General features: G+C 32.4%; 1 protein-coding gene across 1 annotated transcript in view; it reads right to left on the minus strand.

Moving 5' to 3' along the window:
- The window catches only part of LOC139522674 (E3 ubiquitin-protein ligase RNF213-like), a 194954-nt gene that overhangs the window by 3982 nt on the left and 169048 nt on the right, over window positions 1-21924 (minus strand). The window contains exons 24-34 of the mRNA XM_071316142.1: window positions 20128-20260; window positions 19100-19207; window positions 18605-18690; window positions 15843-16040; window positions 15286-15412; window positions 14488-14661; window positions 12006-12145; window positions 5899-6103; window positions 3467-3919; window positions 1247-1676; window positions 373-517 (exon numbers count right to left, since the gene is read on the minus strand). Of these exons, the coding sequence (XP_071172243.1) occupies window positions 373-517; window positions 1247-1676; window positions 3467-3919; window positions 5899-6103; window positions 12006-12145; window positions 14488-14661; window positions 15286-15412; window positions 15843-16040; window positions 18605-18690; window positions 19100-19207; window positions 20128-20260 (2199 nt within the window). The remainder of the gene's footprint in view (window positions 1-372; window positions 518-1246; window positions 1677-3466; window positions 3920-5898; window positions 6104-12005; window positions 12146-14487; window positions 14662-15285; window positions 15413-15842; window positions 16041-18604; window positions 18691-19099; window positions 19208-20127; window positions 20261-21924) is intronic.

A 21924-nucleotide genomic window follows, 5' to 3' on the forward strand; every position in this document is an offset into this window, starting at 1 on the left:
TTTTTATGTGATTATCTGTCTTGTATGTTCTACAATTTATTTGTATTAAAGTCCTGTCATGAAATTTTGGCATTTCAATGTTACATTTAACATTGCTATAAAATCGGGAAGTTTAGCTAGCCACACAACCCGGTTCAACCAACCATTGTTTCTAAAAATGGCTTGTACCGAGTCAAGAAAATGACCATTGTTCGTATCTCTGTGTGTTGTGTTTTAGTGTTATGTTTCTGTTGTGTCATTGTTCTCCTCTTATAATTGATGTGTTTCCCCTCAGTTTTTCGTTTGTAGCCCGGATTTGGTTTTTTTTCTGAATCGATTTCTGAATTTCGAACATCGGTATACTACCGTTGCCTTTATCCGGAATATACAAACCTAAATGTCCCCGGTCTGTTAACGTTCTGGGGTCTTCTAGCTTCCTGTGTTAGCCAGTTTGTACTTAATGTACCTATTACCTGCTCTCTCTGCTTTAAGAGAATGGACAGATGTTTGTTTATTCCAGATAAAAGTGATAAGTCATCTGAAAAATAGAAATAATTAATCGGAAATTAAAAGTATACCGATATAGTGTGATGGGAGTATGCATTGCGCAGGCGCAGTTATAACGCCAATTATATAATGCATTAAAGTACGAAGATTTCACGTGAAACAAAATATAAAAGTATGACAGGAAAAAAACTCATGAAAAGAACCATTTGAATTTTCAGTAAGCTACCAGGTAGTCACTCAATTCATATTAGAATAGTTTGAGTCAAAACTAATTACAATTTGAACCATATAAAAACCAAAGCATAACAACACGTAGTTGATCATGCCAGGCGATTGATTAATCTTAGTTATTCAATGATATACATTTCAGCAGTTTCATGATGCGATATAAACATGTTGTGTAGTTCCTATGATGTTTAATTGACATTTTTTTTTCTTAAAATAGAGGTATAAACTGATTTGTAGAAAGACGTCGTTTCAAAAAGATTCAAACAAAACATTGTAAAACATTTAAAAGTAATCTCTAATGAATAATGATATAAAAAAAGCTCTCAATACTTGATTATGAAATTACTTTGAAGTATTTAAAAATTGTTCAATAAACAACTCATCAAAGATACTTGCATTTCATGATGGACTCAACCCGCTCATTTCGTCCACAAACTACTCATCAGTTATGCTTGTATGTAACATTCAAAGGCTATATCAAATACGAAATAAAAGGTCATTGCTATATTTAAACATATCTTTTCAGAAATACCTTCTTTTTTCTGTAGCCAATTCATGAGAATCTTCAACCTGTATAAAGCTTTAGGAGGATTAGATTGGGTGTCTTTCACAAAGCGAAGAGCAGGTTGAATACAGTTTTTTATAAGATTATTCATTTTAAAATGTTTTTTGAGGTTTTGAATTTTATCTCTGGCATAATCATTTTTTTCTGAATTTTGATCCTTCCGTTTTGGATTATCAATAATCTTTGTTGGTCTGACAGTCAATGAAGATTCCACAGTATGATTGTTTCCCTCTTGTAGTAAAATATCGGTGGTATCCCTCTTAAAATCAACATGCATTAACACTGAATGCTCTCTGGCGTCTTCGTGTTCATCCAAAGTGCTATAACCGTGATGGCTCAGATCAAGAAAATTTCGCTGTTGAACTCTGTTTTTCTTTACAGATCGACTACAACACCACTGAAAATGTTTAAAGACATATATATACACATATATATATATATAAATGACTGAATGAATAGTCAACGATAAATCTTACGGGGCGATGGATCATATAAACATGATGCAGTACACTACAAAATATAATATATAACAAGTCTAAAAGGGTACAACATCACCAAAAACACAATAAAACAAACAATATTCTAGATATTTCGGATAACAGATATCCTTCCTCGGTAATTGCACGATGACAAATGAATCATGTCAATGTATACATTCTTCAGTGTCGATGTGGCATGCAGTATGTTGGCGAGACAGAACAGCCATTTAACAAACGCATGAATGGTCATCGTAGTGACTACACCTGCAAGCCCGACCTCCCCGTAAGTCGTCATTTAAGATTTTATATATATATATATATATATATATACGAGTCTAAATTGAAAACTACGTTCAAACCTATGACTGCGTTGGATAAAAACCGCAGTTTTTATACGTGTGCATGTCAAACAAATTTCGTTGTAGAAGGGTCTAAAAACAGCACAAACAACATTTTCCAAAAGACCAAAAGAGTGAAAAAGTATATTTAAACAAAACGCATTTGACTAACAGGTCGAACAACTGATGTTCTTTAACCCTGCTGACTGCCATTGGCGATTGCCAAATAAAATTGATCACAAGATGTAACAAAATGGATCCTAATATAAATTTAATACGTCACAGAAAAAAAAATGTTAACTTGTGGACAGGATGATATATACAACTCGTCTAAACATCAACCCAACAATGTTAGATCTGTAAATTTGCTTTCGCAAATTTTTGGTTCTTCCCTCGCCGGGATTCGAACCCATGCTACTGTGATATCGTGACACCAAAACGCCTGCACTGCAGCCGTCCCGCTAGACCACACGACCACCTGGGCTCTACTAAAATAGAGCTTTCGCTGGCCATATGTTACCTTTCCTCGTCAGTTTAAATCTAGCGGCGTACTACAGTACATGATATATAAGGCATATTCAGAGAGAGAGAGAGAGAGAGAGAGAGAGAGAGAGAGAGAGAGAGATATAGAGAGATAGAGAGAGAGAGTTTACTTAATAAGCTATATAATAAGCTGTGACACAGGGATATGTCTCGACTGTTGGCATACATTCAGATGGATAGCAACATTTTTATTCACTCAGAGGTATCTGGGCTATAAAGGACTGTTGACAGTTTCGAAATGGGTAACACAATGAGATGTACAAACCACAATGTTGATTTTGAACATTTTCATTGTCTTTTGTGAGAATTTCCTTTCAAACTTATTTAAGCAGAAAATAAAACATTAAAAATAGCTAATTCATTAAAAGTTCCTGGACCATGTTCTTGGAAAAAGAGCCACAAATAAGTCAAACTGATACGCATTGATAGTAATGAAACCTCTTACTTTCCCTTCTTACTGAATACAAAATATCATTAATCTATCACAGGTAGTTCTTACCAAACTACCTTAATTTCGCTTTTCACGACTTTCATTGCAGTCGAGACAAACATTGAATGGTGCATTTCACCATATAGTATCACTTTTTTTATCAATGACGTTTTTTTCTGTTTACTACTTTCTGATAACAGACAAGACCCTTGGTTGTTTGTTCAACATCTTTATAATTTTGTCTCGATTCGAGATGTTACCACATCGCATTATCTTATACCAATAGATACGTTGTTCTAAACTAACCGTCTGATATTCGTGTAGGAAACATGTTACTGAAACAAGAATTCTATATTAATTTGATGCACAACATTATAAAGCAGCAACATATTCGTACCAGAAGTCCGTTCCAGCTCCCAGGAACCTCTGTTGTAGGTTTTGCTTCTGTATGTAAATCTCGATCTGCAATGAAATCAAGCACATTACTTCTTTTTTCCCTTTTTAATTGGTCTGTCTCTTGCTCTTCTGTGATGAATGTCTCTTCCTCATCTTTTGAACTATTACTGAACAATCCCTCATCAGCCGGAATGTCTGCATTTTCTTTATTGTCTAATTTTTCTTCAGATTCAATTATGACAGGATTTAAAAGATCACGGACTGAACTGTTACTGGACAATCCCTCACCAGCCTGAATTTCTACATCTTCTGTTTTGTCTGAATTATCCTGATATTCATTTATGACAGGATATAATAGATCACCGACTGATTGTATATGCATTTCTGCCACTGTAGGTATATCGTCGTCTACAGGATGAACATCGTCAATATGGACAGAATGCCAAGCCCCACACTAAAATAAACAACGATAAATATACAAAACAAATGCTTTTTACATTCAACTGTTATATAAAAAAAATCTAAATTATTCTGAACGACAGGCGATAACTACCTCGAATTCATATCAAATTCTTAACCCTTTATCATATAACATATTATGTGAAAACAAGTGTAATTAAATCCTGAACACTAAGGTAAATCCAAAAAAGGGTAAGTCGTTAAAAAAGTTGACACACATCAAACGTTAAACTACGTTTTAATATAAGCCAATGCCTTTTTACACTTCATTTCACTAAATTAGGCGAAGAACATTATCCATTTTTATTCAAAATTTCAGAATTCAAAGTAAAAAATACTCTTTTGGTTTATTTTTAATATATTTGTATCCATCTCATGAGTTAGGTCGTATTCGAATGATTTTTATAGTTCGTTCTTCAGTTGAACTGTAAAAAGTAAAGCACAAAAATACTGTACTCCCAGGAAAATTCAAAACGGAAAGTCCCTTATCAAATGAAAAAATCAAATGACGAAACACACCAAACGAATGGACAAAAATTGTGAACGTTTACGCCAGGTTAGGGAGGGTCGGAATCCTGCTAATGTGATTAACCCCGCCACATTATCTTTATATGTGCCTGTCCCAGGTCAGGAGCCTTTAATGAATGCAGTGTTTGTCGTTTGTAGGTGAGTTACATATTTGTTTTTTCATGTTTTTTTGGTACAAATTATGCCGTTGGTTTCCTCGTTTACATTGTTTTATATTTGTCATTTCGGGGTATTTATAGCTGGCTATTCGGTATGGGATTTGTTCGTCGTTTTTGGCCGTACGTGACCTGTTATTGTTTGGGGGGTTTTTTTTGCGTCATTTTGGTCTATTGCGGAGAGTTGTCTCATTGGAAATCAAACCAAATCTTCTTTTCTATAAGGACTCAAATAATTCCTTGTTCAGTCTTGATTTCTCTCACTTTATTTATTACTTTTGAGAAGCCGTAAACTACTTTCACCTTTGCTTTTTTATTATCTGTGATCTGTTAAGAATTATTTTTTTTGTGTGTCAACTCTTGATATATATCGCCTGATACTATCGGAATAGAATATACATTCCCGTTTCGCATGAAAATGCTTTGGTTAAAGATATCTACATTTAACCTATATGCTCTATTTTAAGCCATTCTAGCCATGTTGGTCGGTAAGCAGGGTCATTGTAAACTTTTTTTTAAACTAGATACCCCAATAGTGATAGTGGTCAAGTTTATTTGAATTTGTCTATGTAAATGAACGTAGTTTCAGAGGAGAAGATTTGTGTAAAAGATAGAATCCATCTGAACTTTCTAGTATTGTATACTTAAGAAATAATTCATGGGGGCTTGAAAATATCGTGATTTTCCCACGGGTTGGCCCATTATGACAAATATTTTACCCTGAGCGATAGCGAGGGGTAAAATATCGGCATAAAGGGACAACACGTGGTAAAATCTAGATATAATCAAGCCCCCATGAATTATTTCGATACTAAAAGGAAAAATACGGGGATTTATTTGGATCGAAGCGCTTTAAGTAGGGGCAAATCTTTGCCGTTCCCATAAATAAACGCACTGTTAAATTGGCGTAAAAGAACGTAGCAAACTGAATAAGTGACACGCTTAAGCTATTCACAATAACGTTATAAGATAGATTTTGATGAATTTAAATGATAATTTACTTAGATGTATTATCTGTATAAAAAATGGATTATACCACATTTTAGCATCGTTTGATTACATTTTCTTGATGTGATGATTTTCATAAGTTCATATTCTTACGTCATCGTTCTATGACATCGGTTACTTCATAAAAAAGCATATGACATGGGAGTACGATCAGAACAGCCCAAACAATATGTTCATATTTATCAACCGGTGTGTACTCAAAGCGTTTGCAGGACGTCATGTTAGAATGGCAAATAACATCGCATTGAATAATTATATAATACTTGTTTTTCAATCACATTACCTGAAATCCAGTGAATCGTCCACATGCTATGCCAGGTACTTGAATCAGTAAAACAACATGAATATTAGATGTCCTTTCAGAAACCTGTTGCAGTTCTCCTTTAATTGTGTACCTTGCACAAGCAATTAACTTGTCATTTTCATCACCAGAATCACATTGGACTATCAGCAGAAGGCCTGCAGTGTTTGTATGTTGAAAAAATGACCTGGGGAAAAAAAGTTAAACATATGGAACGGAATTAAGTAAAGGTAACAGTGAACTACCGAGTTCCAATTCTCATAAATCAATTAGAAATATACCAATCATGGTATATAAAAAAAGAATATGTAAATAAAGGCAACAGTAGTATACCGCTGTTCAAAATTTATAAATCCATGGACAAAAAACAAAATCGGGGTAACAAACTAAAACCGCATTAAATATAAGAGGAGAACAACGACACAACATTGAAATGTAACACCCACAGAAACGGACCAAGCATTAGACAAAGTCCCACGAGAGTAACAAATATAACATCAAAACCAAATACATGAATTTTGGATAGACAAGTACCGTGACACGTCTTATCGCAATTTGAATTTACACTAAAAAATAGGAGAAAACAAACGACACAACGTTAAAATGTAACACACATAGAAACGAACAATAATATAACAATGGCCATATTCCTGACTTCCTGACTTGTGTGGAAGTCTTATGCAATAATCATAAATAGTTTCTGAGAAAGTTATAAGCAATAACTATATATTGTTTTTGAGACACAGTGGGACGTGTGAAACCCTCACCCTGTTTTTTTTTACAAAAAACTAAATATTACTAAAATAATTTTTTTAATCAAAACCAAAAAGTATACAGAACTTTATATTAATATAACAAAGAAGTGTGTAAAGTTTTTGGCATAAATTATTTTTGAGATACGGCGCGACATGTAAAAAAAAACCTCCCCTGTTTAACAAAATACTCAATAACACAAAAAGAAAATTTTGAATCATCACCAAAAAGTATACAGAACTTTATATTAATATAACAAAGAAGTGTGTAAAGTTTTTGGCAATAATCATAAATCGTTTTTGAGATACGGCATTACATGTATAAAAAAAACACCTCCCTCTTTTTTTTTATAAAATACTAATAACTCAAAAATGAAATTTTGAATCATCACCAAAAAGTATACAGATCTTTAGATTAATATAAGATAGACATGTGTAAAGTTTTAAGCAATAATCATAAATTGTTTTTGAGATATGGCGCGACATGTAAAAAAAAACCTCCCCCTTTTTTTTTACAAAATACTCAAACACTCAAAAATGAAATTTTGAATCATCACCAAAAAGTATACAGATCTTAAGATTAATATAACAAAGACATGTGTAAAATTTTAAGCAATAATCATAAATTGTTTTTGAGATATGGCGCGACATGTAAAAAAACCCTCCCCCTTTTTTACAAAATACTCAAAAACTCAAAAATGAAATTTTGAATCATCACCAAAAAGTATACAGATATTGAGATTAATATAACTAAAAAGTGTTTATAGTTATAGTCATAATCAAGAATCTTTTTTGAGATACAGTGCGACATGTGAAAAAAAAACACCCCCCTGTTTTAGTAATAAAGTGCCGTAACTCAAAAAGTTGAAATCTTATTTTCACCAAAAAGTATACAGATCATTTGACCATCATAATAAACAACTATTTCAAGTTTCATGAAATTTGGATAAGTCGTTCTCAAGTAACGGTGCGACATGATTACGCCGGACAGACGGACGGACAGACGGACGGACACCGGTCATTTGTATACCATAACACGTCCCATCAAAATTTTAACGGGCGTATAAAAATGTGAAAAGAAAACTCTTTAGTGAGGAGTGTATATTAAGTAGCATTTGACATATTGAGATTTTGCTGATGATCAGGTTGGGAATCTCCACAGGTATCATTCAGTTGTAATCAAATCAAATAGACAGTTAAATAAACCTTAATAAATTTTGGTTATTATATATGGGTGCATACAGATTAAAATTAAAGATAAATTTTCATCTTTTTATTGTAAAATGAAATATTAAATGTACATAACCGTGGCAGAACAGAAGTCACTTTTTACTGATTTTTTACTGTGTATTCATAATTGGATTTGACATTCATTGTGTATATTATCATTGTGTGAGGATTACATATTCAACTCATTCAAAGGTGTGCCTACATTGGCAGAGTTTATATTGATACAGATACAGACTGCACAATCTCAAACTGAACAGGTAATGAGTAATACTAAATGTTTATGTTCAAGTTCAATATGTATGGAACAGGATTATAATTTAATACGCTAGACGCGCGTTTCGTCTACATAAGTCTTATCAATTAAGCTCATATCAAAATAGTTACCAAGTCACATAAGTCTAAAATTGAAGCGCATTGAGCACCTAAAATTCGGAAATATTTTGCCGAATACGGCTAATGTACTCAATTCCAGGGATAAGAAAATCCTTAGTTTTTCGAGAAAAAGTTTTTTTCAGAGGAAATTTATAAAAAATTACCATAACATTGATATTCATTTCAACAATGAAGTGCTGACAACTGGACTAGTGATACCATCGGGGACTAAACGTCCAACAGCAGTGACGTCGACCCAATTTTGTAAATAGTTATCAAAGGTAGTAGGATTATAATTTAAACGCCAGACGCGCGTTTTGTCTACATTAGAGTCGCCAATTACGCTCATATCAAAATAGTTATAAAGCCAAACAAACAAATACAACGTGAAAGAGCATCGAGGACCCGAAATTCCAAAAAGTTGTACCAAAGATTTTTAAAAAAGACCTTTAAAGAAATTGTGTTTTTTTATCAACAAGAGTTTTAAGCATAACATACAAGCTAAAATTAGTAAAATGAGGATATTATATTCCAACTTTTCACACTGTCATGAGTGATTTAAATTACACCATAGGGTACAGGCGATAAGTTGTTGGTATCCTATATAGTTAGATTGGTGATTCAAAAGAAAATTCGAATCGAGAAATTGCTAGTAAAACGGTCGAAAATACACCTACTTCATGTTATTGCAGTAATTCCGAATATATTTATTGACTCATTTCCCATGTTATAACAGGAGATCTTAACATCGTTCAAGACCGAGTGTTAAAATCATTCCTCAGTAAAGGACCTAAATATCGTCCCTCGTCAATTATTAATTGGAATGAGTGTCGTAATATCATCCACGACTCACTCCATACTTACTGTATGAATTGGATAAAACGGGAAAAAGCTGACAAAAAATCTTTGGACTCTTTTTTTTAATTCAGTAATGAAGATAGTTGATATACGTATTCAACCTTTTAAAGAACATTTTACTATTTACAATAACCACAATAAACCTATTTCTCGTATCAAACATAAACTAAAAGAACTAGCCAGAGAATTTGTTTTTTGTCCCGGCCGATAAAGCTGCTAATAATATTATTATTGTTTGACGTAAATTTTACATTGAGGTTCTGAAAAAGGAAATCACCAATTCACCAACATTCCAACTGACTCCATTTTCAGAAAACGAAATCTGTAACAAACATAAACTATTAGCCACCGCTTTACAAGTAGAGCCAAATACAATAAAAGTCCCAACTATGTATTGGCTTCCGAAGCTACACAAAACCCCTTACAAATATAGATTTATTTCGTCTTCAAGGCATTGTTCAACTACTAAATTGTCTATTCTTCTTACCAGCACACTTGGTACAATTAAAAACCTTATAATAAATTGTTCAAATAAGGCCTTCGAAAATAGCGGAATAAATTACTTTTGGAGTGTCAAGAACTCGTTGGAAGGACTTGATAAATTGCATGCTTATATTGGTGATTTTGAATCTGTTCAAAGTTTTGATTTTTCTACCCTGTATACCACATTGCCCCACATTCATATTAAGAAAAAAATCACACACCTAATTAAATGGCATTCCAAAAATCAGAATGTGAATATATATGTTCAAACTCTTTTAGGTCATTATTTAGTAGCAATAAACAAAAAAACTATGTTAATTGGACATGCTTTGATACTATATATGCCCTTGAATTTTTACTAGATAACATTTTTGTTCGCTTTGGGGATTCCGTATATCGTCATATTATCGGAATTCCATTGGGGACTAACTGTGCACCACTTATTGCGGACCTCTTTTTGTGTTGTTATGAGTTACAATTTATGACAAAAATAAGCAAAGACCCATCAAAACAACATCTGATAAACAAATTTAATAATACTTTTAGATATTTGGATGATATTTTGGCTCTCAATAATGACGACTTCATTATGTATATTAATGAAATTTATCCTGCTGAACTTACTTTAAATAAAGCTAATACTAACAATGACCACTGCCCATTCCTCGATCTTGATATCTATATCTCTAACGGAAAGCTGAATACTAAAATTTATGATAAAAGGGATGATTTTTCATTTCCTATTGTTAATTATAATAAAATTGAGAAAGGAAATGGTGAATATGTCAAAGCGACAACCACCCGACCATAGAGCAAACAACAGCCGAAGGCAACCAATGGGTCTTCAATGTAGCGAGAATTCCCGCACCCGTAGGTGTCCTTCAGCTGGCCCCTAAAATATGCATAATAGTACAGTGATAATGGACGTCATACTAAACTCCGAATTATACACAAGAAACTAAAATTTAAAATCATACAAGACTAACAAAGGCCAGAGGCTCCTGACTTGGGACAGGCGCAAAATTGCGGCGGGGTTAAACATGTTTATGAGATCTCAACCCTCCCCCTATACCTCTAGCCAATGTAGAAAAGTAAAAGAATAATTATCCGTTTTTAGATGGTGACGTTCCCTTGTCACCATCTTACGGTGTTAATATATCTCAACTTGGACGATTCGCTCGTGTATGTAACAATGTTTTAGATTTTAACGAGAGAAATTTATGTATTACTGAAAAATTATTACACCAGGGTTTTCGATATCACAAACTAGTCAAAACATTTACTAAATTTTATCATCGGTATAAAGACATCATTCGTAAATATAGCTCAACATGCAGACTTCTTATACGTTCAGGTATTTCACATCCAATTTTTTATGGAAATATTCTTTATAAAGCACAAAGATGTCATTATTCACCTCATATAATCATATGATTACGATACTGTTGTCAAGTCATTAAAGAATGCATATTTTGGCGTTAATATTGAGTCACTGATAAGGTCTTTGCGTCGGAACTAAACACATTTATTCTAAAAACGGTTGTTGGCATGACACGGGTTATGTTCTTCTCATATATGTTATGATGGGATGATACTAAACCCCTAACGGGAAGGATTGTGCCTGATGTTCATATGATGAAATCATAATCATAATCTTTCAGTCAGTTTAATTGAAGTCTGGAGCTGGCATGTCAGTTAACTGCTAGTAGTCTGTTGTTATTTATGTATTATTGTCATTTTGTTTATTTTCTTTGGTTACATCTTCTGACATCAGACTCGGACTTCTCTTGAACTGAATTTTAATGTGCGTATTGTTATGCGTTTACTTTTCTACATTGGTTAGAGGTATAGGGGAGGCTTGAGATCTCAAAAACATGTTTAACCCCGCCGCATTTTTGCGCCTGTCCCAAGTCAGGAGCCTCTGGCCTTTGTTAGTCTTGTATTATTTTAATTTTAGTTTCTTGTGTACAATTTGGAAATCAATATGGCGTTCATTATCACTGAACTAGTATATATTTGTTTAGGGGCCAGCTGAAGGACGCCTCCGGGTGCGGGAATTTCGCGCTACATTGAAGACCTGTTGGTGACCTTCTGCTGTTGTTTTTTTATTTGGTCGGGTTGTTGTCTCTTTGACACATTCCCCATTTCCATTCTCAATTTTTTCTAATTTATATAACTTAAATAAAAACAATTGTTTTTTCAAATATATTTCGACGTCTATTGAAATTCCTGACAGAATATATATCGAAGACCTATAACAAGCAATAAGTAAAATCAATTTTCTTTTCCTTAATAAAAACATACGTACAAATCAAGTTTCTTTTGTCGCACAATTCATATTCAAATTTTTCCTAAATAGAATTATCAAATAATTATTTGTAAAATTAGAATTACCTAATTTGACTCCTAAACTGTTGTTCTGTATCAAAAGACTGCAATGTCACCAATAACACATTTCTTCTTCGTAAACTAGTCATGGATTTACAAAGCATGTCTATGTCAGCATTTGAAAGCAATTTAGAATGAGTTGTTATCTGAGGAAAATGCAATGATTATTAAAACTAATGTAATTAAATGTTCACTATATATTTGAAAAGATAACGTAAATAAAGCAAAGGAGAATGTCAGGGGATTAAGTAAAGTCTGTTTATGCTAGTTCATAAATTGATAGAAATGAAAAAGTAGTATTTTATTTTGACATAACTTATAAATTAAAATGTTTAAACACCAGCTAGGATTAATATATTTCCTGCTAGGAGTTTACTTCCGTATTTAATGAAAAGAAAAGAAATCAGCATTCAAGCATTCAACTTTGTGTGGACTCAATTGAGTATGTCCTTAGTAACTGATCTCTTTTTCCAAACCAACAGAACGTATAATACTAACAAGTAACACACCTTAATATTTTATACAAATTAATATATTATACTTTGTATAACAGAGTTCAGTTTATTCCTTAGATTTAATCATTGTTGCTGTATATCTTTGGAAATCGAATCGCTAATACTACAATGTCAAATTATGCGAAACAATCGATAACGATAAGTGTATAACTGTTATGTGGAGAAAACTAGAGGCTCTCAAGAGCCTGTGTCGCTCACCTGTTACTGTATTTACTTATGTCGGTCATCTTGGTTGGTAGGTGGGGTCATTAGACACTTTTTTTAAATAGATACCATAGTGATGATTGTGGCCACGTTTAGTTTAATATGGCCCATAGTTTTAGAAAAGAAAATGATGAGTCTTATGTAGACGAAACGCGCGTCTGGCGTATAAAATTATAATCCTGGTACTTATTTACACCACTGGGTCGATGCCACTGCTGGTGGACGTTTCGTCCCCGAGGGTATCACCAGCCCAGTAGTCAGCACTTCGGTGTTGACATGAATATCAATTATATGGTAATTTTTATAAATTTTCTGTTCACAAAACTTTGAATTATTCGAAAAACTAAGGATTTTCTTACCCCAGGAGTAGATTACCTTAGCCGTATTTGGCACAACTTTTTGGAATTTTGGGTCCTCAATGCTCTTCAACTTTGTATTTGTTTGGCTTTTTAACTATTTTGATCTGAGCGTCACTGATGAGTCTTATGTAGACGAAACGCGCGTCTGGCGTATAAAATTATAATCCTGGTACTTTTGATAACTATTTGTACAAGTTACAAAAATGACGAAAATTTGTTCAAAATTGACTATAAAGGGCAATAACTCCTTAAGGGGTACTCTTACAATTTTATCATGTTGACTTATTTGTAGATCCTACTTTGCTAAACAAAATTGCTGTTTACAGTTTATCTCTATCTATAATAGTATTCAAGATAATAACCAAAAACTGCAAAATTTCCTTAAAATTACCAATTTTAGGGCAGCAACCCAACAACGAATTGTCAGATTCATCTGAAAATTTGAGAGGGGATAGATCTTATTCTGATGGACATTTAAATCTTGAAAGATTTGCCCTAAATGTCTTAGTGTTAAAGATATAAATCAAAAACTGCATTTTACCACTATGTTCTAATTTTAGCCATGTCGGCCATTTTGTTTGGTAGGCGATGTCATCGGACTCATTTTTCAAACTATATACCACAATGATAATTATCGCCAAGTTTGGTTTAATTTGGCCATGTAGTTTCAGAGAAGAAGATTTTTGTACAAGTTACAAAAACTGACGAAAATTTGTTAAAAATTGACTATAAAGGGCAATAACTCCTTAAGGGGTTGACTGACAATTTTGGTCATGTTGACTTATTTGTAGGTTTTACTTTTCTGAACATTATTGCTGTTTACAGTTTATCTCTATCTATAATAGTATTCAAGATAATAACCAAAAACTGCAAAATTTCCTTAAAATAACCAATTTAGGGGCAGCAACCTAACAACGGGTTGTCCTATTCATCTGAAAATTCTAGGGCAGATAGATCTCGACCTGATTAACAATTTTACTTCATTTCAGATTTGCTCTAAATGTTTTGGTTTCAAAGATATAAGCCAAAATATACATTTTACCCCTGTGTTCTATTTTTAACCATGGCGGCCATCTTGGTTGGATGGCCAGGTCACCGGACACATTTTTTAAACTAGATACCCTAAGGATGATTGTGGCCAAGTTTGGTAAAATTTGGCCCAGTAGTTTCAGAGGAGAAGATTTTTGTAAAAGTTTACGGACTACGGACGACGGACGACGGACGACGGACGACGGACGCCAAGTGATGAGAAAATCTCACTTGACCTTTCAGGTCAGGTGAGCAAAAAATGAAAAGTGTGTGATCTGAGGGTAAAAAGAATCCAGATAATATAAAATAATTCTTGTAGGTATTTATTGACTGTCAATGCATTTCCGTATTTTTGTAAAAACCACATTTCAATTGCCTTACCTGGACAATAAGATTTGGTTCCTTCAGATCATCCAATTTGAAATGTAGATAGTCGAACAGGTTTTCGTGATGATGATCGAGAAAATATTTAGCAAATATGATTTTGTCTTCCTTCAATAAAATTGCCGAAGGAGATGCACACCACAGTAGAATTTCTTTGGAAAAATCTAGAACCTTAAAATAAATAAATAAATAAAGCTCAGATGAACATATTTACGAAAGATGAAAATTTAATTTCTCAGTAATTGCTTCAGTATTTATTGCAAAATGAAAAATATTTGTTTGAAATTTGTCACTTGACAAAATTATCGTCTATGTTTGGTTATACAACCAGCTTTTATGAAGAACTGTGCTGATGTTTGAAAAGAAACGAAGATAGTAAAGAAACCTATAGTTTGAAATTTCTTTTTAGATATATATTTACAACTGATTACCAAAGGTCTTTTGGATTTTTGTGTCATTGCTTTGGCGCCAATAGTATGTAGACCAAATATCTATAGTTATTTAATAGCATAGAATAGAGATTAAAAAAAAGGTAAGCATTTCTTCAATGTCTTACCTTCCGTTACATGGCCCTTGGTCAAGCTGTCAACTACTGATTTAAACACACCAGGGTTGAATGCAGAATTAAAACAAAGTGGACCTACGACATTTTCATAATATCTTGCCTTTTGAGACAGTAATAATCGACAATTTAGTATTTCAAAATCTATATAGAACAGACAAACGAAATACTAAAAACAATTAACGTTTATTAAAACTCGATTTTGTTTTTTTGTAAGTAAGGGTGGTCAATACCTCTTCCTCCAACTCGAAAATATTTTCATCAGTGCAATTCTTTTTTTGACAAGCATGCAGAATAATGGCTGCACAAGCATCGGCATGATACCCAATAAAAGCTTCATTAATCTTTTTGGCGTCTTGCCTAAAATTAAATACACATATATACACACACTGGTATACAAATAAAAATGTAGTACAAAATGCAGTGTTTTTTCCATTCCGTTTAACAATTCTGTGATAAACATGAGTGAAACAATGGCTATAAGACTTATGGTTTTTGAAAGTCCGAAACATAATGTGATCCTTATATAAGATGCTAATATCTTGTCTATTACAGCTTTTTTTTTATAAACATGTTTTCATTTTTTTATCAGAAACGTTATATATATAAAGTTATAACTACATTTTTTTATATTCAACAATCTTTACATGCTACATGTAAGAACATCTTTTATTTATTAAAACAAATTCTTGCATCAAAATAAATTTACCGTTATGCGTAAGCATTATTTAGAAAACTGTGAAAAAACACCTGGTTAATAGTTTGATTATTGTTTGAAAAACTAACAAACCTTGGTCTAAGATGTCTCATATGCAAAGGTACTTTCACTTCACAAAATGTATGTGCCCATTCCTGTAATTTAAGTGTCAGTTGTAGTTGAGCTGATGTAAGCATAGTCTTGAGTGACAAGAAATGTTTCTCCAAACGATTAATTAGAGGTATTGGAAACTTGTCATACACAATCTGTTTCTCTGCTACGACAATCAGTCTGATAAGGAAAGTGAAAATGGAAGCAATTTAAGATCAGATTAAAGCTAAAGTACATAAGATGAAAACTTACCCTCTCTGTGAAAGGCTAATTAATAGAGATGTAAAACGTACAAATAAAAAAAAACTGATTTTCGCTTTTCATTAGAAAAAGACGATTTTATGAAAACAAAACTCTATCTGTTTTGGTAATTCAAGAGATAATTATCAAACAAAATAATAAAAAAATACCATTCTAAGGTGGTTTGGGTGTCTAAATTAAAAATGATAGAATTTGTTCATACTTTGCCAAAATATACCTTTTATTGATATAAGTTCAAAGATATAATGAAATTGATAGGTCACCGTGCATTTTTTTCAACCTACATTTTGTATGGATTATACAGGAAAAAACATCATTATGTGATTAAAAGCTTAACTAAATGATAGAATTTTAAAAGAAAACGAGAAGATAGCTTTCAGTAAATGCTTTGAGAATATCAAAAGAAAAGATAGGATCACCGTACGGTTTTTCTGGCGTGAATACAAATTTGCAAACTTCCATGTAGATTCCTTCAGAAAATGCACAATTTCAGAGTTATTTCCCCATAAAATACCAATTTCAAAAAATTAAAATCAAGTAAAAATAATCTTTACTTTTACCAATATTCATTTTTAAAAGTTATAACCATTTACATTTGCTCTTTTAAATGAAAATTCACATTTGTTATCTGCTTTTCTTCTTCAAAGTTTGCTAGCTTAATTGAAAATCGGGAACTTAGGTTTTCTGATTTTTACAATTCAAGATGGCGAAAGACACCCATACTTCCTTAATACAGTCAGAAACCAGGTTAAAATAGAACAAAAGAATCGAAGTTCTTTGTTAGAGAAGGCGATATATGTTTACATTAATGTTTACTATAGTGACCAAATTTTTTAAAAAATAATAGAAACAAACAAAACTGCAATGTTCTTCTCAATAACGAGGTGTTTTATTTTAAAAACACCATGTGCATGAGTTTTCAATTTATTTAGTGCATAGTTAAGCAGAACAATTAGATATCAAGTCGACGACATGGGTATTTTTCAAGTTGGTTGAGGAAAATGCATAACCTCCAATTTTTTGGAAAAAAATTAGCACGGACGTAAAACATATCAATCTATTAGTTCAGTAATTTTCGAGTCTGCCCTTCCATAATGTGACTGAAGAAAAAAATTTAAAAAATGGATAACAATTGTACTAAAAAGAGAAAATCGAGTGCACCTTTTTATATTAGGGCGTCTTTGAGTTGAGTATTTTGTCTTGATATCGTACAAAGTAAGAATATTTCATACATTGTCTCGCTTCAGATTCTATCATTTTTATAAATTAAAGCTACAGGTTGACTTTATAACACAAAAAAATCATAGTACTAAAAGATGAAATATATGGGTCAAGTGAAATACCTATCTAATTAGTCACAAAAACAGAGAAGGTGTGTTCGAATAGCTATCATTTTACTGAATACTTGACGACAGTCTTTAAAGTTGGATGATGAAAATGCATATCTTCGAAAAATTATATTTTTTTGTGTGTGTAAATTAGGGTTTATAGTCTTCATACACTTAACAAATCTAGTTTGCCCTTCCACGAAATTTTTAATAAGATTTTTTTTTAAATGTTTATGAATTTTCGAAAATTTCACCTGACAACCGATCAGACAATAATTTTAAGTTAAATCATTGCAGACAAGATTATTAACTGATGCTCATTAGCTAAAATTGAGAATGGAAATGAGGAATATGTCAAAGAGACAACAACCCGACCAAAGAACAAAACAACAGCAGCTGGTCACCAACAGGTATTTAATGTAGCGAGAAATTCCCGCACCCGGAGGCGTCCTCCAGATGGCCCCTAAACAAATATATACTAGTTCAGTGATAATGAACGCCATACTAATTTCCAAATTGTACACAAAAACCAAAATTAAAATAATACCAGACTTATAAAGGCCAGAGGCTCATGACTTGGGACAGGCGCAAAAATAGGGCTGGGTTAAACATATTTGTGAGATCTCAACCCTCCCCCTATACCTCTAGCTAATATAGAAAAGTAAACGCATAACAATACGCACATTAAAATTCAGTTCAAGAGAAGTCTGAATCTGATGTCAGAAGATGTAACCAAAGGAAATAAACAAAATGACAATAATACATAAATAACAACAGACTACTAGCAGTTAACTGACATGCCAGCTCCAGACTTCAATAAAAGTGACTGAAAGATAATGATTTCATCATATGAACATCAGGCACAATCCTCCCGTTAGGGGTTTAGTATCATACCATCATAACATATATGAGAAGATGATAACACGTGTCATGCCAACAACTGTCTGTTGTTGATACGTTTGTCTTTTAAAATACAACTGACATATAAGGATCGTACGGTGCAATGTGGAAAAATTTATCGGTTTCCAAGAGCAAAATTGATAGCGCGTCATCCCTACAATAGCTTCCATTTCTACGATTGTGAAAATGAACTGGCATAATGGGGAGATAATTTTGACGAAGTAGAGTCCTGACTGAAAATCTGTATATGAATACCTGAACTTTTTATGGACTCGACATTTTACCCTGTGTGTACCAAGACCAAGATCAACGTATCGCTCGCCACCAAATTCTACATAATACTGAAAGATAATTTTTAAATAGTAATTAGCACTCACATATATATAAAATCCAAATTTAAAATCTTAATAAAAATATTCACGAATCGTTTGTTTTCGCCATTCAAAAAATTAAAACCGTTTTTGATGTTTATCTATTTTTTTTAAATGTAAGTGAGAGGTTTTACGCTATGAAACAAGGTTCAGTCCACCATTTTCTACATTGAAAATGCTTGTACCGGCTCAGGAATATGACATTTGTTGTCCATTCCGTTTGATGTGTTTTCTCATTTGATTTTGCCATTTGATTGAAGACATTCCGATAAGAATTTTCCTCGGGGTCGGTATTTTTTATGATTTTACTCTTTTGATATTTTTAAGACTTATATTGGTGTTAATATATTAGTTGGTTGTTCTTATTGTGTGATCATACCTGATTCAATGCATCGTAGAGACTTTCATACAGGTTTTCCAGATTGAGCAATATAACTGTGCTACCTGTTTCCATACAAACTTTAATGCTGTTGATATTCCTACATATCTGTTGACATGAATAAAAAATAAAAAATAAGATTTTTATACCATTACAAAGTTTGTTGTTTATAATTTTCAAAAGCTATTGCAAGATATTTGTGAGATCGATTGTTATTTTTTGAACTTTGAAAATCATCAAGTTATTACAGATAGAATATGTTTTGATAAAATATTTTAATGACCTTTACTTTAAAGTCACCTTTTTGTCTTCGTAACATCAATAATGGGATTATGTCATGTATTCTTTTAAGAATGTGTATGCATGACTTGGTGCAATGAGGACGCTGAAGTGCGATAGTCATGTTGAGGTGAGAGCGTCCTCCATTTTGTCTTATACATGTCCAAATATATATGTTGCTTACCGTTTTATTTAATTCTGACTTAGCAAGAAATAAATAAATGGCTATACCGGTTTGAAAAGTACCAGGCTTATAATTTAATATGCCAGACATGGTTAAAATGAAGTTGCCTTAAAATGGTACCTTACACTACACGGAGATTACTCTGTAAATCAGCTAAACGTTTAATTTACGTTGCGTTAATAAGGATTTATTAAGCTTCTCAATGATCAAAATTAGTGTTTGTCAAACTGCTTTACAAGCAGTGTAATTTTTCTGATAAATTGGTTAGTTCAATTTTTTGGAAATTTTTATATTTTTGTCAAAGGGTCCATGTAAATACTTTTTCAAAATGTTATGAAAATTAAACGAGCCAAATTAATTTTGATGAAGGTTTTGGGTACCACCTCAATTTACGATAACAAACGAAATATGTATTGAAGTATAATTATTTACATACAGATGTATAAAACCTTGTTTTTACATTTAATGATAAGCTTGTGTTCAATCAATGTAGAAATTACATTATTTTCTTCTTTTTTATTTTGAATTTATACAATACAACTGTGTGTCTATAGATATAATAAACCTGTGTATATTCCTGGTCACTAGGAAAGCTACTACCAAATATAACCATTACATTCTCCATGGCAAATATTTTCTGCTGTAATATTGTCAGAGCACCATAATTCTCTGTCAGTAATAACAAGTATCTAGTCTCACTAAAATAAAATCTTACGTTTAGAATTTAATCTAAGAATATGTTATTTTCTCCTTCCTATAGATATAGTTAAAACATAAATAAATGACAAAAGGATCAGTCACAAGTATTACAACTTAGTAACGTCTTCTCCAAAACAAAAACAAAATACTTTGGATTCATTATTGTTCGTTGGATACCACCTTTCGTGGATTTCGTGGCAACAGGTAAACCACGAATTTAAATGTTCAACGAACACCGAATTTTTTAAAGGCTTGTATGTAGATTTTGGCAAATAAAGGCAACAGTATTATACCGCTATTCAAAACTCATAAATCCATGGACAAAAAACAAAATCGGGGTAACAAACTAAAACCGAGGGAAACGCATTAAACAACGAAATTAAATATCCACGAACATGTTAATTCTTCGCAATCCACGAAAATTGATACCCACGAAAATAAATGAATTCACAGTATACACATAAATTAATGAACACATCAAATATTTCATACTTACAAATAATTTAAGAATAAAGACATGAAAACAAAATAGATATAGATATAGGAAGGTATAGGAAGATGTATATATACAAATTTATATTAAGATCCATTTTGTTACATCTTGTGATCAGTTTTATTTGGCAATCGCCAATGGCAGTCAGCAAGGTTAAAGAACATCAGTTGTTCGTCAAATGCTTTTGTTTAAGTATACTCTTTCACATTTTTGGTCTTTTGGAAAATGTTGTTTGTGCTGTTTTTAGACCCTTCTACAACGAAATTTGTTTTACATGCACACGTATAAAAATTGCGGTTTTTATCCAACGCAATCATATGTTTGAACGTAGTTTTCAATTTAGACTCGTTTATATTTTTTCGTTTGGGTTCGTATTATATTTTCACTCCGGTTTATATGATCCGTTCATCCTATATTGACTCTTAAAATTTAAGAGTTTATCTAAAAGTTAGGGTACTTTTTATATGGCCTTCCCAATACCGTTTCGATCCCTAACATCACTGAAGAGACATGTCTTGTCGAATACGGATCTGGTGCTGTGAAAACATATTGACACCTTATGTTTGTGGCATAACATCGTGGCCACAAATAAATTTCTGTTAAGTATTAAATTTATATTAAGATCCATTTTGTTACATCTTGTGATCAATTTTATTTGGCAATCGCCAATGGCAGTCAGCAGGGTTAAAGAACATCAGTTGTTCGACCTGTAAGTCAAATGCTTGGTACTAATAAATCTCTAAAACGAATCTCTTGAAAATAGCAATTTTAATTGCTTCATTTTTTTAGGTATGTATAAGTACCAAGCCACGTTCAACTAGTTTACTTTAGTCAAAATTTATTATTATATTTTAACGGCCGTGTGTTATAAACATCACAGACTCTAATGTAACTACACTACCGTTGTAAAATCTGAAATATTTACAAATTTAGACCGTTCAGTGCTGTTAATTTGGAATTCTTATTGATGCAATCTTTCTTGTAACATCATAATTGTCGACATCGTTAAAGCTTTTGAATTGTGCTATTTCATATCGCACATTATTATTTTTATTTAAAGCATACATTTGAACTCTCTGATGTAATTAGTCATATAACCTATGTCGTGTTTAACAAATTTTAAGAATTGTGCAAGCGCCTTACCTGATGTTCGGTTTGACTTTTTTATTG

This window comes from Mytilus edulis, chromosome 5 (assembly GCF_963676685.1).
Source record: "Mytilus edulis chromosome 5, xbMytEdul2.2, whole genome shotgun sequence".
Taxonomy (NCBI): Eukaryota; Metazoa; Mollusca; class Bivalvia; order Mytilida; family Mytilidae; genus Mytilus; species Mytilus edulis.